The sequence below is a fragment of the Aquila chrysaetos genome, chromosome 6, assembly GCF_900496995.4.
Source record: "Aquila chrysaetos chrysaetos chromosome 6, bAquChr1.4, whole genome shotgun sequence".
In the NCBI taxonomy this organism is placed as follows: Eukaryota; Metazoa; Chordata; class Aves; order Accipitriformes; family Accipitridae; genus Aquila; species Aquila chrysaetos.
Genome location: NC_044009.1, coordinates 22056947 through 22070999, shown reverse-complemented (window position 1 = coordinate 22070999; position 14053 = coordinate 22056947). Strand labels below are relative to the sequence as shown.

Below are 14053 nucleotides of genomic sequence, written 5' to 3'. Positions count from 1 at the left end.
TGGGCTAGCCAGTGACGGATAAGATGAGCACAGCAAAAGCACATTCTAGTTTATAAAGTGAATTTTCTAAATAACGGAGTTTAAAATACAAATGAAATTATTTCAAAAGGTAATGTGTCTTTTCAATAATAAATAACCATGCAACTGAATCTCTCTTCTCATATATTATTTAAGGGACATCAGGGATCCACCAAGTTGCATAAAGAGATAACTAGAGTTTTCTAAGCAATAGTCAGTCCCCGAGTCCAAGAAAAAACATCCATTTTGCATGTCTCGGCACATGAGAAAGACCGCACTGCTTAACTGACCACCCTGAAACAACATCAGTAGTGAATGTAAGGGAGCAAAGGAAAAGACCACCGAGGTCTTCAGTGTCACGAATAATCATCCAGGCAAGGCACCATGGGACACTGCCAAGCCAGGACGGAAAAGGTCTCTCCGAGACCCTCACTAGTGCCAGGGGTTGGGGCAGGAGCACTGCCTAGAAAGGCTCACACCCCTCCAGCAAACTGCCTTGCTTCAGCTGTGTGTGGTAGGGCCGGCAGCTCGGCTTGGCTTGCAACACAATCTTTAACACCTTACAGAGGCAGCTGCTAATTTTCTTTCTTTCTTTGTTAGTACAGCCATTGACAGATAAAAGCAAGAAATGTGTGAATTTCTGCTGAAACTTATACTTTCATTACAGCCCTTTTAATTCCTCTGAATGAGGTCATGTTATCAGATTGGCACAAACAAGATTCCCAACTTCTATGTCTTCCAGGTTGTGTTAATTAACTCCACCAGCGTGTACAGCGGTCTTTGATATCCATGTCTCTGATGAAAATGTCACCATTGCGGGGGGGCGGGGGGGATGCTGGCAGAAGTTGCTGGAGTTCCTGCACCGCTTGCAGTTGCTGCCTTCACTGTCTCCTCCTCCGAGGCACAGGAAATGACAGTGACCCAGTTTTTACACTCAAGCGATCCTCCTTTAGTGGGGAACCACGTACAAAGATTATTCCATTCAGTCATCTTTCTGCCCCCCTGTCCCGCCCCAGTACTATCCATTTTCCAGCTCAGTTCTGCTCAGGCATACACACGTGCAGCAGTAGCTCCTTTTCCTCAAAAGATGAGCGCCTTCAAGGAACTTGTAATCCTGCCTGCTGATTTTTCAAATAACCTCCTCATAGGTGATAATCTTGTTACTGCTCAAAGCAGCATTCAGAGAGCAAACTCTCTTTGTATTTGCACATTATTACTTGAACGTTATGAATTACTTTTCCAGTTGCATAGTCTTTGTACCAGATGACCTACACCCCCGAGAAGCTGGCCTTCACACCAAGGCGCTAAAATCCCTGCCAGGTTGGTAGAGAAGACAGACGACAGCAGCGCAGCTGGGGCTCAGGCTGCGATGAGGCCTGCCCCACCAGTGGGAGCACAGGAGTGCCAGATCCCGCACAGCTAGCCCAGGGTGAAGTCGGCACAAATACAGAGCAATAAACTCATGCGAACAGGTAGAGACAGCTTTAGAGTCAGGAGAAGTTTAGTCCAGATCAAGGGGGGGGGAGAAGCAGACACATGGGTAACACAAAGAGCGTGGTGGCTCTCCCACTGCTTTAGTATGATTTAGATGATGCACAGAATTGGGGTGATGCAGAGGGAACGGGGAGTTGAGGCTGGGGAGAAGAGGCAGGAAAGATGGAGACAACACTGAGACACAGGGGGGTAACTGAGGCAGGACAGCCAACCAAGAAGAGGGCTTCACTGAGCAGCCAGCCTACACAAGGAGAGAGATAGGCATCTATTTTGGCAGACTAGCGCTATTTAACCATCTTGACAAGCCTCCATTTGTGAAGCAACACTAAAATTGGTTTTCTACGCACAGCACCTCTGCGTGCCAACCCTCTGCTGGGCTTGAAGCCCGCACCGCTGAGGTGGCCTTGGCACAAGGGGCACCAGGCACAGTGACCTCACGTGCTCCTAGCCCTGTCTGCCACCACCATTGCCGCAACGTGATGCACCTCGTCTCGTGTGCACAGCCAGCGGCTCGGCATCAGATCCATGACTTTTGACAATTTGTCACATCACTCAAAATAAAAGGCACATCACAAGATTGCTTGCCATCTCTCTCTGGCTTGTTTTAGTCAAATACAAGGACAATCTTTGTTAGTGACATGGACAGTGGGATTGAGTGCACCCTCAGCAAGTTTGCTGACAACACCAAGCTGTGTGGTGCGGTCAACGCACTGGAGGGAAGGGATGCCATCCAGAGAGGCCTTGACAGGCTTGAGAGGTGGGCGCATGCAAACATCATGAAGTTCAACAAAGCGAAGTGCAAGGTCCTGCACATGGGTCGGGGCAATCCCAAGCACAAATACAGGCTAGACAATGAATGGATTGAGAGCAGCCCTGCGGAGCAGGACTTGGGGGTATTAGGGGATGAAAAACACACCAGCAATGTGTGCTCGCAGCCCAGAAAACCAACCATATCCTGGGCTGTATCAAAAGAAGTGTGACCAGCAGGTCAAGGGAAGTGATTCTCCCACTCTACTCTGCTCTCGTGAGACCCCACCTGGAGTACTGCGTTCAGCTCTGGGGCCCCCAACATAAGAAGGGCATGGACCTGTTGGAGCGAGTCCCAAGGAGGGCCACGAATATGATCGGGGGGCTGGAGCACCTCCCCTATGAGGACAGGCTGAGAGAGTTGGTGTTGGACAGCCTGGAGAAGAGAAGGCTCCAGTGAGACCTTATAGCGGCCTTCTAGTACTTAAAGGGGCCTACAGGAAAGATGAGGAGGGACTCTTTATCAGGGAGTGTAGTGATAGGATGAGGGGCAATGGCTTTAAACTGAAAGAGGGTAGATTTAGAATAGATATTAGGAAGAAATCCTTCACTGTGAGGGTGGTGAGGCACTGGAACAGGTTGCCCAGAGAGGCTCTGGATGCCCCCTCCCTGGAAGTGTTCAAGGCCAGGTTGGATGGGGCTCTGAGCAACCTGGTCTAGTGGAAGGTGTCCCTGCCCATGGCAGGGGGGTTGGAACTAGATGATCTTTAAGGTCCCTTCGAACCCAAACCATTCTATGAATGGTTTCCATTCTATGAAAATGGGCAAAGACAAGATACACTCAAGGCTTTTCATACCTTCTTCCACTTCTCTAATCTGTTCTTTTTGTCCCAAAGTTACTGTTGTTCCACATATATATTTGATGGCTTGTCTCACCTCCTATGTAATACATGCGTGTGTGTTTGCACACGTACACACCCACCGCACTGGAATTAAAGGAATAATATTTACATCTGAAATGCATAACTTTGTATTGCAGTCCCCCTCGCCCCTCCCCAAAATGGTTTACACCAAAGGAGGCAGCTCACAGCACTTGTTTCCTGGATGAACTTTGGTGACGCTCCATTTTTGGTGTGTTCTCCTACACTTGGGTCCCACACTGAACGCAAGGGGGTCTTGTCCCTAAACCCACTATTGTGAAAGACCTCTGGGAGGAGAGCTCTGGCGCTGAAGGTGGAAGAGGGAACCAAGAGAAATGGCAGAGACCCACGTTTCTGCCCAGATCACTCTGGCCATCAGGTGTTTCCCCATGCGCCAAGTGACACCAGGTCCCTGGGTCCCCCAGACACTGCATGTCACCATGGAGAACACCACAGCCTCATACCAAGCACCTTGTCATGCTAAATATTGTTTGACCCTGCATTGGGGCAGCAGGAGGAACTACACAGCCTCTCACAGGCCCTTCCAGTCCTATATTCTATGCACCCAAGTATCTATTAAAGGTTGGAGAAAAGTCAAAAAATGGTGCATGCTCCATGAATGAACAGAAAGTATTAACTGGGCTTGGTCCTGCGGGGGCCGTGTGAGGTGGTGAGGTGAGTGCTGCTCATCCCAAGCACCAGCACTGCAGGCAGGTGAGTGCAGGTGCATGTGGATCCCTGTGCCCGGAAAGTTAAGCACTGACTCTGTGTGATCCAGATGTTTGGACAATCACTTCTTGCCAGTCAATGAAATGGTCCTGTTGTGAAAATACTGGACAAAACCCCAGGAATAACCGACTAATACGGGATGAAGTCTCTCCTCTTTGTCAAGCCATCCTGGGACTCCATGCCCTAACACATCTCCTCAGAAACTAACAGTATCATGAAGGAGCAAGAGCTGTGAACCCTGGCAGTTGCTGCTGTCCCTTCCCCCATTAGTCCCTGTTGTTGCCAGCATTTGGTACTTGCAGATTTAAGATTGCCTGGGTGGCCTTCATATATATTTTAAACATATGTGAATATTTAATTTGCTCTCAATCTAACTCAGGTCTTGAAATTTTCCTTGGCCAAGAAAACAGAGACTTTGTCAGAAACACCATTAGGGCTTCAAAAGCTCGTAGGGAGCAGCCAGGTACCCAGAGAGGCTGTGCTGTACTTGTTTGAGACTGCTCACTACATCCTCCGCGGAGCAATGCTCGGCAGCATGGCTGATGGCCAAGAAGAATAGTATATTCCAGTTGATTAACTAGTACCATTGAGAGACTGGGATTACACTCCTTTTACCCTGATACACACTGTTGAAGTAACTTGAGAAGTTTCCATCACCAGATACAACTGACAAAATCCACTGAGACCAAGTGTCTTTTAAAGAGCTCTAGTTCCTGCCTTTGGGCATGGGCAAGAAAGGCAAAAGGCAGTGCTGTGAACAGTATGGGGGAGAGCTTGAGGAGGCATCTAGCAACCTAATCAGCAGAGAACGGCACTCTGCTACTACAAGAAAGATCTGCTTATCTAACAATTACATGGTTTGGTTCTGTTGGTTTACAAAATACACTGATCAAAACAGTTTTGCCTGTGAATCACACACTTTTACCTCCTTCTCTTGTAACTCAATGTCTTTTAAAGGACTCTAAATGCCCCTATCCCAGAAAAATCTTGAAACACCTCCCCATAGACAGATGAGCCCTGCAGCATGGCCTGAGGGCCAGGAGCACAGGCTTTGCCCTCTGAATGAGCTCCAAAACTGGGAGCCTCCACCGCACTCACCACCATGCAAAGGGCTTGGGAATGGGTTGTACTCCCATGCCGCTCCTTCAGACTCTTCACAGGGCCAGTGAGGAACAAACTAAACATATCTTCTTCCTCACTTTCCCTCTACTTTTAAATAAACTGCTTCAAGCTAAGCAGGCTGGTATTTACAACAATAAATGGATGTTGACCTTGCCGGACCTTTTCACCTTCTCTTTAGCACTCTCTCAGAAAGCCAGCTGTTTTGCGTTTTTTTCTTTTTTGTCCTTCAGTTCATGTGTAAGATGATCTAGTAACTACGCGAATAATTAGAGCAGCTCTGCATTTCCTCATGTTTGTAAAATCTGTCATCCCATCAAAGACTGATTGCCTCAGCCAATCTCAGCTGCAACTGAGCCAGTCTCAGAGTAAGGCAGCAGATCACTCAAAAGTAGCCAGGGCACACAGTCTGGAGAGGTTTAAAAATTAGAAACACCACTCTGAACTGCACCAACAAAGGAAATGCAAACAATGTGGGGACTAGACAACAGGAGAGGCATTTAACCTCTCCAGAAAAAGAGCCTTTGGGGTAACCACATTCAAAACATATTTATCTAGGGAAATCTGGAGACAAGTAGACATGGAATAATACAATAAGCCCTGCATTTAAAGGCAAGTGTGAAGACTCCAGGCCACGAAAACCATTCCTGCCTACTGATCTTGCTGGACCATCACTGTCACAAGATGACAGCAAATCACAAGAATGTGTTGCTAAGCCAGTATGGCTTGCACTTCATCTATTTTTGCAGTTTCACAAATTGAGCACCAATGTGCTTACAGCCACAGAGATATGCTGGGAACAGGAGAGACATTAGATATGAGGAATTTTTCGGGGATGGGGGGGAGCCTAACTGACACAGGGAAAGAAATATATGGTACATGGAATGCAGCAGCTTTACGGGGGCTTGTGAATTCACTTGTGCTGTCGCTTAAGATCTAGATAGTGTAAATTGTTGTGCAAATCCTTTGGCAGCAATTATATTACATGCAGTAGAATATATTGTTACCATTGTGCTTAGTTACATGAAATGTCCCTAAGATTCTGCCACGCTGCTGTGTCATCCACTCTGTAGCGTGCCAAGAAGTGAAGCCATGGTTCTTGCCTAACTGCAGGAAAAAGGACTGATGTGAAAAGATCCAAATAAATCTTAATTTACAAGATGGTTTTAGAGTACTGTAGAGCATCCATTAAAAAACACTCCCATAGTGCACTATAATAATCCTTAAATTAAGGCTGTGAATGGACCTAGATCAGCAGCAACTCTGTGTGGTACCACTGTGCATAAGGTGCTTTAGAATAACAATCACTGTCCGATACGTTGCTTTTCTTCCTAAAGAAAACTGATACCTTATAGTGATGCTAAATTCATCTCAGTTTAGGCGAAGCCAGATAGCCTGCATGTACATCTTTCAGAAATCTGGCTTTTATCTCTCCAAGTAGCCTCAAAGTGCACATTTGGGGCTCTGCTACCCAAGTGAGAAGTCTGGATGCTGCAGGTCTCCCAAGCAACTGAAGGCTGATCGTCACAAATGACTGTGATGAAGAAACAGGTCGTTTGTGGACATCATCCTCCAAAAGTGCTATTTGTGCACAGTTTTGCTGCATAAAACCACTTACACCAGAGCTAACACTGATCACGACTACATCATAAAATCATGGATTTCTCCCCCAAAGAGTGAACTGCATTAGCAATTTAATAATTGTACGCCTTCTGCATTCAGCAACCTCTCTCTTTACACATGTAATCAGCATGAATTTAAATGCAGGATAATTAGCAGATACACTCATGGACAGGTGCTGAAATGATCCCTGAAAATTTAACCACTTGATGTCTTGTAGCACGCACTAGCAGTTGGAGTCCTAGTAAGACAGAACACATGGCAACAGAGGTGAAATCTTACCATGGGCAGCAAAAAAGATTTAAAAAAACACAAACGCATTTCAGAGCAGAGACTAAATTCAAACATTTGGGTGTTTTCCCCTTCAGTAGAAGACACAAAAAGTAAATGCCACTTTATCTTTGTCTTCCCATGTTTTGTCTATAAATAAGTCAGTATGTTGGTATATTTACCGTCAACGTGCAGGCAAGTATCTGGTGGTATTGTTCCTAGACTTTGTATGTGCTGATCCACCAAAGCACAGATAGCCCAGCAAAACATGTCTGCAGATAGACAAAGACATGTCCACCTGAGAGCAATAAATCTGAACCACAGCCAACACACTCGAACTTTGCTTGGCTTACTTGCCAGGCTTTTGGGACTCAGGCAGATCCCAACTTCTTTGTCCAGGTAAACATCTCCTGGTAGTCTGTTGCAGTTTTGCCTCAGCAAGGAGAGCAGTTTTACAGGCTACAGTTTTTTTTCCCCCAACATTCTCAAAAACTCATAGAGCAGTCATTAAATCATTGCTTTGCACATGTGACATGCTGAGAGTGCCTCAGTTACTGGAAAACGCTTGGGACAAGATCCCTCAGGAGAGGCAGACGAAGCAGGCGGAAGGGCCCCAGGATAGGCGGCAGCCGAGAGGGCTGGGAGCAGACCTGAGCTGCCCCGCACGCACGCCGCTCGTACGTACGTACGTGAGCGTACCTGACCTGAAAGCCGTCTAGTGCTCTACGGCAGCACTGAGTGCAAGTGGTTCTGTTCCAGCTCTCAGGAGGACTCGTTAGCTCAAAGCTAGAACTGCCCTAACGAGGCGTCTCAGCTTCTGCCTTACATGGCCCGGTGCCCCGCTCGCTCCAAGCGAGGCAGGAGGAGCTCACGCCTGCCTGCAAGAGCGGCCACACGTGCCAGGGAGGAGGTGACCTCGCCAGGGGAAAGCGGGAGGAACACCAGCATCTGGGGAGAAACAAGCACGAGCCCATGCACCCATGTGAACCCCTTCATTCTGTGAAATGGAAAGTCTCCTATTTTAAAAACGGGTAAATATCTTGTGAAAGTGAATTGTGAACTTTCATGCAAAAGGGAGGGCTGGCCAAGCCAAGTGGTTTTGCGTGCTCATTAGGATGAAACAAATGGATCCTATCACCATGGTCCCCATGAGGTGGTAAACACAAAATTTCTTTTGCTACCTTTGCATTTTACTGGCACTTAAATTAAATACAGAAAGGAAAACAGAGGCACAGAGATGGTGGTGTATGGAAATAAAAAAGAAAGCGAGACTAAATTTGGGATCATAACCATTCCTGCAATGTCGCTGTGAGAACATGATTTTTCTATCTAGTATACTGACGTTGTGCCTCTCAATATTACTGACTGCGAGCCCAACTATTTTACAGGACTTGGGGCCAGATAAGATGTGACATTTTAAAAATATGCACATATGTCAAAGTTGACTGTCACCAAGTTATAATGTCCCTGTTCTTACTAACATTTTTATGTTCTGGCAAATAGTTTGTTCTTCTAGTGGGTATTACTAATATGTAATTAAGTTTATACAAACTAAGGAAGAAAATGACATTTTGATTCATTCTCATTAGGTACCTCTTAAAGTACCTCAGGGCATTTTTAAACATGAAAAATGCCCACAGTTATGATTTTTATAAAAGATACGTTAATCTTGCACTCTGTAACTATTTAATGATTTTGCCAGTAGCAATTTCTTATTGCATCCCCTCTTTGTATTCAAAGCTTACCTATTGCAATGAGTCTTTATAAAGAAATACATTAATTAAATATGCCTTGGCTTTGCTAACCTAGGAAGAGAGTATTAATCATCTCACAGGCACAGGCACAACATAATACCTGCTATTGCTCATGGGCACCTCACACAAACTGACTATTGCCACATTGATGTAATTGCCTCCAACAACCCCGAGCACACAAAGAGGCTTTCTCCTGTCGGTGTTGTGCCATTCACTCACCTCATCTAGTGTAAAGCAGCTGATGCATTTGTGAGATGTTATGGGCTATTTTCTTCTTTTCTTAAATCACTATACCAGCACCTAGTGAAATATATTTTTAGTGACCACCCTGACATGAGACATACAGAGGACACCCATGGCTTGAGTGGGGCAGGGTTGTTGGTCTTTCCTCACCAAATCCTCCTGGGGAGCTCTCACCAGCACAGAGGGGAGAGTCAGTATCAAACACAAGATGCGGCTGTAACCAGCAAAGGCGTTTGTTATGGGCAGGGTCACTGAAATGCACTATTCTTCAGGAAAAAAAAAAAAAAGGTTGAAAAATAAGAACAATGACTGATGGTCTTATATCAGACACCTGAGGTACAACCTCATTCCCAGTTGTCTAATGTCATTGCTGAGTTGGACTTCAGTCAGAATGAAAAGGTGTTTCACGTGCATTTATACCTGTGGGTAGTTGCCACAAACTCTGTTAATATTTTATTATGTGAGAAAGGTAAAGAAGTAGTTGTGGCTTAGAAATGAAATATGTCAACTATTCCTTGACCTTGACTAGATGTTTGAAATGCTCTTCAATATGCTGACAATATGTGCTAGGCAGCAATTATTTTTTATGGAAAATGCTTCTCCAATACCCTGCTTGTACCTTCATTAATCACAGGTCACCCTCATAGGTCCGAACTTCTCATTCGACAAACATCTAAAAAGGGAAAAGTTTAGAGTAACCCTGACTGTGTTTAGAGTGACTCTGAGCATAAGGCATTTATTTTACCTAACACAGCTAAAGGTATTCAGATTAATGTTCACAACTGCCTAGTGCGCTTTTTTTTTTTTTCGGTCCTCTTTAGCCACTTGCCTCAATTATGCTGTGTGGAAAGGGTCAGTCCTTCCATCATGTTTGAATTGGCTGCCTTTTCTCTTCATCAGAGGTCCTATTAAGTGAGCCTACACTGACTCCATTACTCACTTTTCCTCTCTCTCATGGTGAATCAAGTTATGCAAGGAACCACAGGTGTCCTCCAGGTCTTCTCTAACCTTTCTCTACTACGAATGGCCTCTCCCGCCCATTTTTGCCCCTCAGCCTCTCTGTTCCCAACTCCTTTTTCTCTCTCCTGCTCAGGATGTGTTAGTGCTCTTTCCAGCTCCATGACACTGAAGCATGCATCTCCTACTATTCTTGCTACCACTGTTGCATGTTATATTTAGGTGTACATTTGATGAGGAACTTTATAAAAATTCCCTCTCATCAGCTGGCTCACCGTGGGATGCCAGTGAAGGGAAAGGCATGGGGGGTGAGCACAGGGAGATGCTGTCAGACAGGGCAACCTGCTTAATGGGAGCTGGAGGGAGGGAGCAGCAGGGAGAGAGAAAGGGGAAATCAAAGCATGATCTATCAGAGCAAGGTGGGAAATGAGGCTGTGAAAGAAGGCGTGAGCTGAACGCTAACAACCTGAAAGCTTGGCTCAGGTCCTCTCCTTGCCGTCTGCTGTGGCTGCACCAGATCCTCTCCTCTTTCCATCTTCGGCTGCCCCTGGGTAACTTCACCCAAGCTCAGACATCCAACTACCGTCACAATTTGTGGCTGGTCGGTGCTGAACCAGTAGCTAAAGCCTGGTGAGTAACATCATCACCACGCAGTGTGTTACTGCGCAGGCAGGATGGAGGGATGAAAATCCCTTTTATAGCTGTTTGGATGGTGCTCCACTTCTGAAACATAACCCTGACATTTCTGGAGGTTCTACAATATTCCTCGTGTTTTTTCATGACAGCCCGCGCCCTGCCCTGTCCCTTCCCAAAGAGATGCTCTAGCTCTCATTTTACAAAACAAGTATCTGAGACATGGCGAGCTCAGACAGGTCACGTTCAGGGTGTGTGGGGCAGAACAGACAACCAAAACCAGGTCCCTGAGCACACAAACCACAAGATATCTTTCCTCTTTTGTTCAGGCTTAGGTAAATTCCCTTCCACTGCTTCCAAACCAGAGGTGTAATTAGATATATTTGATAAATCTCTATAATTGGGGGTAATTTATATATTCCGTTAAAAAAAATAAATGTTGCTTCAATATTAGTAAGACAGTACAAATGGATGAGCTAAAAGAGCAAAGGTTTGCTTATAAAGTTAATAGGAGACACGAGGTGGTGCTTTCTGTGCTTACCTTCAGCACTGTGATATTCCATGCAAAACTCTCAATGGCTTTGCTTAATTTTCTTCCTTTCAAACCTTCCTTTGTCCCAAGGTTATGAAGCTCTTCATGGAATTCCATTCCTAAAAATACAGATTGCTACATTACCCAGTGCATGATTGATTTTCCCTATAAAATGTTCAGTGAGCATTTTCAGTCTCGCAGCTGGTACTTCCTACAATGTCTTTCTGTGTTTCCCCCCATTCCCTGTTATGACTCTGTCCTGGAAAGTGTCTTTCAAAATAAAAGGGTCATGTGCAATCTTGTGGTTGTGCTTCCACTTTGTATGTAAGTCTCCTTTCCAGTGCTGGGGTCCCACGCAGGCACGCGCCTGGTCCCCGCACAAGCACTCCTCCAGCGCTTCTGCTTGCAGTCTACATTGCTGGCAATATTGCGACAAAAGGCAATCGCTTGTCACTCTCCTTGAATAGATGATTTTGTACCTTGGAAGGCAGTCTGACAGATGTGGAAGATACCTGTTCAGCACAGCAAATACAGACTCAAATGCACAGCTCCTCATTAATCTTAATCACAATCATACAGAAAAGCCCTTGTACTTCACAATGATAAATTATGTCAGAAACGCATACTGCTAATCACAGGATTGCTATTCCTGCCACCTGCAGAACTGAGACTTCCAGCCACAGCCCTGGGAATTGTTACATTTCATTGCTAGTTTCTGTCGCAAATGTCTGCAAATCTGTTGCTGGACACAAGAATTCAGGAAATCTGGGAGCAGATTAAAAACCTTAACGAGTCCAATTAGCCCACCAATTCCACAAGATTTGCACAGTGTATGCAAACATTTCTCTGAGTCTGGTGTGGATTAAGAGACAAAATGGAGAGAGCGCTGCTTGTGTTCCCTTAATTTGTATCTTAAAAAGGCCAAATTGGCACTAGATTACTCCAAAACGTCTGAAGCCCATCCTGGCTGCACACACCAAGTTCCACCTCCAGTTTCTTCATTGCTCTACCTCCCCTAATGTTTTATGGCAAATGTCACTCGCAAATTTGAGCTTCATTGAAATTACGTCAAAGAAATGCCCATTGAGAGAACACCTGCATGGAGTAGATGCAGAGGGCTGTTTAGTGGGTTGCTGAAGGAGTCAGTCCTTTGACAGCCCAAGGCAGGCTTGCACTCGGCGTAGCTTGCCCAAAGCACACCTGGAAGACTAAAAATAGGTTTCTTCTTGCCTTGCACCGATTTCAGGGGCTCAATAACACTAAGGCAGTTCAACCCCACACAATGCAAGATTTCTCTACTGTTTATTTTCCCAAGCTTCACCCACTGACAGGTTTTGCCTCTCAAGGGTAACAGAGCTCCTGCAGCACTTCCTTTGGAAAACAGTCTAAATAATTGCACCCCAAGCAAGATTCCCCTGCAGGTATGCCTCATGCCAACTGACTTACAGATCATTACACTTCAGTAAGTGAAAGAAAAGCTTCAAATGACTAGCTTTGTCCTGCAAAAAAATATGGAGACTAATGGTGCTCAGCTCCACGTGGACAGCCTTGCCTTTGTGCAGCATCCTTTTAGTTATTTTTTCCCTCTGGACCTCACTTCCCCACCTGTAACTTGGAGACAGTGCTGCCCCAGAGAGAGGGAGCCACAAACATTTGTTAGACTGCGTGTAGGAGCGCCAATGAAAACATTTAGCAGTTTGGTCCTCCAAGCTGCTGCTGACCACTGTGCATTGGGCTGAGACTGCACATGAAAAAAACAACAAACCCAGCCACTTGAGAAGCCATCTGGGGGAGTGGGCAGGACCCTGTGGCACAGGGAACCCAGACCAAAACAGGGTATGATGTGAAGCAGAGGTCTGGTGGAAACACATGTTCAAAGGGAGCAGGACTGGGGTGAGGTGAAGGACAATGTCACAGGCAATTGTACCTCTGACACGTCTTAATTTTGAGTGCTTCATCTTGCCACATTGAAAATGTTATTTAATAATTTGCCTGGCTAACATTTGCAACAAACTAATTGGCAATTAAGCGTGATGAGGAATCTTCTCTCTCCTACTCCTTTCCTCTGTCTAAATCCCGAGTCTTCAGAAGAGCACTTCATATCTCTCCAGCCTTCTTCTCAACCAGAAATTATTTTCTAAGGCTAACAAAGCAAAACAAATGAAAATACAAGTAGATACAGCAGCAAAGAGAACAAACTTGAGAAATTCATCTTCTAGGTGGGGGAAGGAAGGAGGGGGGAACTGCACAGAACTCTGGACATCAGCATGGTGGCATGGTCCTGCATTGTGTCCTCTGCACACATCTCCAGCCCTCTGCTCACAAGGACGCCAGTGCCCAGGCAAGTGTTGCAGGTTCTTCTCTCTGTGCCCAGAGCAAGGTGGGCAGAAAGCTGGCTGATCCTGCTGAAGGTCTGCATAATTTAGTGCAAAGTCTTGCTCTTAGACTATACCATCCAGAAGGACCCCTTGGTGCTACATTTTCCTGTCACTGTCCCATTCCTAAACCCTCTGCACCTGATGAAGGCTTTGGGCTGAGGATGTTTATGCTGCTTATGCAGATACACAGAAGCCAAAGCATGACACAAGTTGAGGCACATGAAATCCAGAAAGACATAGCGGCTTGCCTCTCCTCCCTTTGTTACCACAGTGCCAGCATGGCTCCAGAACTCTGAATTTCAAAGAGCAAGGACTAGGTTCCACCCTGCCCTTAAAAATCAGTTAAATACTACTGTTGAAACAGTTTCCAAATTTCCTCTAATTAAAAAGAGGAATTAAAGGACTTACTACAAAACATCAGCTTCATTCATTATTTACATTGAATAGCAGCAAATGGCTGTAGCCTGTGTCACTTGCCAAATCCCAAAATGCCTATCAAAACCAACAGTATTTATGATCGTTGTGGTCCCAGAAGACTATGCCCAAGAACACAAACTAAATGCAGTAGCAAGTTTGCATTACTGACCTTCAACGTTTACTACAGGTTAGGAAAGTTGCAGCTGTACAACTAAATGAACT

The 14053-nt window shown here is 45.5% G+C and overlaps 1 protein-coding gene across 2 annotated transcripts in view; it reads right to left on the bottom strand.

The window, feature by feature from the left end:
- PLCL1 (phospholipase C like 1 (inactive)) overlaps positions 1-14053 on the bottom strand; it is a 257518-nt gene that overhangs the window by 60031 nt on the left and 183434 nt on the right. For both annotated transcript variants that reach the window (XM_041124408.1, XM_041124407.1), the window contains exon 5: positions 11046-11155. In XM_041124408.1, coding sequence (XP_040980342.1) covers positions 11046-11155 — 110 coding nt within the window. The remainder of the gene's footprint in view (positions 1-11045; positions 11156-14053) is intronic.